Raw genomic sequence first — 3,265 nt, 5'->3', positions numbered from 1 at the left:
TGTTATTTAATATAAATTAAAATATTAATTAATAATTTATAAAAATTTAAGATATATATACCATATGCAAATTTATAAAATTTAAGTATTAAAATAATTATTCTACTATGAATGTTTTATTTGTATAAAATTTTGAAATTAAAATTCATTTTTGATATATATATATATATATATATATATATATATATATATATATATGGATTTTATAAATTATTTATTCTATTGATTTATAAGATACTAATTTTGAATATTGTTCTTTTTAATTTATAGTTGATGTTTTTGAAAATAAATGTACGTTGTTTTTTATTTACATGTAAATAGTAAATTTAATAAAAATTATTTTATTACACATATTAACTGATACTATGTGATACACGCTGATATGGTACCGATACACAGCCGATTGACAATCGTAGTGCATCTTGTATCGGTACAGTAGAAAAAATGAAATGAAAAGCATACAATCTGAAACTTGCCGCATAGTTCAGAATAATCAAGGAGAGTAATAGACTTACAAAAAGATAGATCTAAAAGCATTTTCTTACATATTGTCTAAGACTTCCTGTGTACTGTCTGAGTTCTTCACTGTCTCATCAGCAAGAGTTGCAGCAGAAGAATTTATCTTTGTTTGAACCTCATCAATCTTAGCCATCATATCAGAAGGTAGAAAAACCTGGTCCACACCAATCAGCTTAGCAGCAACAAGATAGTCTAATACATTCCTAAGGTTTTCTGCCGTGGTATTTGCCTGCTTCACAACATAAGCTAGGGTGTTTGTTGTACTACTGTGGAACTTTCCCTGGCTAGTGTACGAAACCAAGAAGAGTATGAAACCATGGAAAGTGGTATTTATGATGTCACATTGGATCAATTAAAACAAGCATAAAACCAAGAAGAAATAACTGAAAGCGAACAAACTTACATTGCAGCAATGGTGAAGAGTACGAGAAAAATTAATGAACAAGCATATGCTGCTCGGGAATAACCATAACGTCGTCGTAGGCAACGGCAGTAACAAAGGCAGATGAGCAGCAAGCAAAGCCCAAAGCCTAGGAACCATATTGCAGCAATGAGAAACAGGGGAGCAGCGGAAAAACCTACAGACTGTGTTAGAGACAAATTTTAGCCTAGGAAAAGTGGAAAAACATTCAGAAACAACTAAAACTTGTCAAAAATAAAATTAAGTAAAACCAACGAACGCCCAAAAATTTAGGGCCTGAAATTTCAGAACCCATTAGAAACAAGAAAAACCATGAACAAATAACGGCAAGTCAACCCCCTCCTCCCAAATAAAAAAAAGCCAACACCAGTGGACAAAAATGATCAAGGATAGTGAAAAAATCAAAGTTCATAAAAAACAAGAACGACCAAGATGAGATTGGTCAAAATTCAGAAAACTCACAGCTCAGAAATGTCGTTCGCTGATATTCCATCCCCCTGTGTAGCGCTTATAATTATCAAGAGGGTCTCTGAACCATGCTGTAAGTTTTAGAAGGGAAGTCCGCTTGCTCTTCTGGTTTTCAGACCTGAAATTCTCATGCTGCAACACCAAGAGAATTGCAGCGATGGATCTGTTGGGAGTGATCATCTCCATAGCCATAACCTTCTGGAAGGAGCGTCATGCCTCGTTCGCCATCAAGGCCCACAGGAAATGGATTCAAATTCAATGAATCAGCCGCACCCACAGGAAAACAAAGAAGGGAACTGCGCTCAAGCGAAAAGGGAAATGACATGCCACGTACTGACTTTCAGTGCATCAGTACATGCTTTCCAACTGCTCTCAACCGATCTGGGTTGCTCTGACGTTAGATTCTATTTTCTGTACGAAAAGACACCTTATCCTACATAACACCACGTGATTACTTTCATTCTGCTATTTGCATAATAAGTTCAATTTCCTTGGTTTGATGCTTTGAGTGTTGCTTAGATGTTCTTTTTTCTCAATTTGATATAAAAGTAATAAGTTTTAATAAGAAAGGGGATTGCCCGGGAGACAGAGTTGCCGCTTCCTTTGAAAGTTTTCCAGGAGATCGCTTCTCTTTTGATCGTGAAATTAAAATAAGCCTCTAGGTTGAAATCATTGCAATGGGTATGCACTCATTTTTATTTGTTTCTTTAAGTTAGCATAGAGGATAAGCGTCAAATTTTACCTGGTTCTTTGCTCATGAATCTAGGAAAGGACTAGAGGCCATTATCAACCTTTTGTTCCCTAGATGTCTGGACCATTGATAATATCACTAGTTAGCCCATTGAATTAATTTTATTGGACCTTTTTATTGTTAAACCAAACAAATTCCCAAGATGCTTCTTTCCAAGGGCTAAAAAATAAAAAAAAAAAGAAAAAAAGAGAGAGAAAAAGAGAACAAAAAAATTTTAAAAAAGAAAAAGGGAAATAGAAAAAGAAAGAAAAAATTGGGAAAAAATCACTCATTTGATTAATCTCAAAACATTCCAGCCTTAAGGATGTCAAATGACATAAATACCCATGAGTCAGTGAAACTCAAATTGTGCTCAACATGTAGTTCTTTCCTGTGGATTATGCATTTAATGGAGAAATGATTGGAGGCTCTCTTTTGGCCGATTGCTTTGTCCATTTTCGTCAAACCCTCTTTATTATTCATTTCTTTAATTATCCCTTTGAGCCTTTATAAGAACTATTCCTTCAAATAAACCCTCCTAGGAGGTGGATGTCATATGCTCAATTATGTGTGCAAATCTCAACAAGTTTTTGAGAAAGACAAAAAAAAAGAAGAAAAATGAAATGAAAATTTGAGGCAAGTGTGCAAATTTTAATAGAAAAAAAAAGAAAATGAGAAAAAAGGAAAGAAGCCAAAAAAAAAGAAAGGATGTTTCGAGGATAAACTGGGGTACCTAATGGCTGCAAATGAAAAAAAAGGGAAAGAAGCAAAAAAAAAGAAAGGATGTTGCAAGGATAAACTGGGGTAGATGTGATAATCAAATCGATAAGATATTAGTCCGTAATAGCATCCATTCTCGGTTTATTTTAACCTTACACATTTACATTTCGTCATGACCTGTAGTATTTAAATACATGAAGAACACTGTGTTTCATTTGTGATTATGAGAGTATTTAATGGGAGAATGATAAGAATATACGAGCATAATTGATAACCCTGCATTTTGATGCCTTAAGGGCATCAATTCAGGGGTATTTTTGGCCTTAGATTAGTCAAAGTGCACCATTTTTCTAGTTAAAATAAATTATGTAACCTCTGAGGGTCTCTGTGAAAATTATGTAGAAAAC

General features: G+C 33.8%; 1 protein-coding gene across 4 annotated transcripts; it reads right to left on the bottom strand.

The window, feature by feature from the left end:
* Window positions 1–312: 312 nt before the first annotated feature.
* On the bottom strand, window positions 313–2,572 carry LOC104604681 (uncharacterized). Of its 4 annotated transcripts, none has more exons than XR_016076326.1 (3): window positions 1,403–2,572; window positions 923–1,104; window positions 313–673 (listed from the first exon to the last, which is right to left on the bottom strand). XR_016076326.1 is itself a non-coding variant. In XM_088887973.1 (3 exons), exons 1-3 carry the CDS (start codon window positions 1,431–1,433, stop codon window positions 542–544), a joined length of 420 nt encoding a protein of 139 aa, XP_088744099.1. In that variant the 5' UTR covers window positions 1,434–1,539; the 3' UTR covers window positions 313–541. The 4 variants fall into 4 exon arrangements, 2 of the variants coding, with proteins under 2 accessions (XP_088744099.1, XP_010267446.1); XM_088887973.1 differs by having other exon boundaries at window positions 313–803; window positions 923–1,049; window positions 1,403–1,539; XM_010269144.3 differs by having other exon boundaries at window positions 315–799; window positions 1,403–1,543.
* Between the last annotated feature and the right edge of the window lie 693 nt (window positions 2,573–3,265).

Source organism: Nelumbo nucifera, chromosome 1, assembly GCF_055504915.1.
Source record: "Nelumbo nucifera cultivar China Antique chromosome 1, China Antique-T2T, whole genome shotgun sequence".
Lineage (NCBI taxonomy): Eukaryota > Viridiplantae > Streptophyta > Magnoliopsida > Proteales > Nelumbonaceae > Nelumbo > Nelumbo nucifera.
This window is presented reverse-complemented; position numbering and strand designations above follow the sequence as displayed.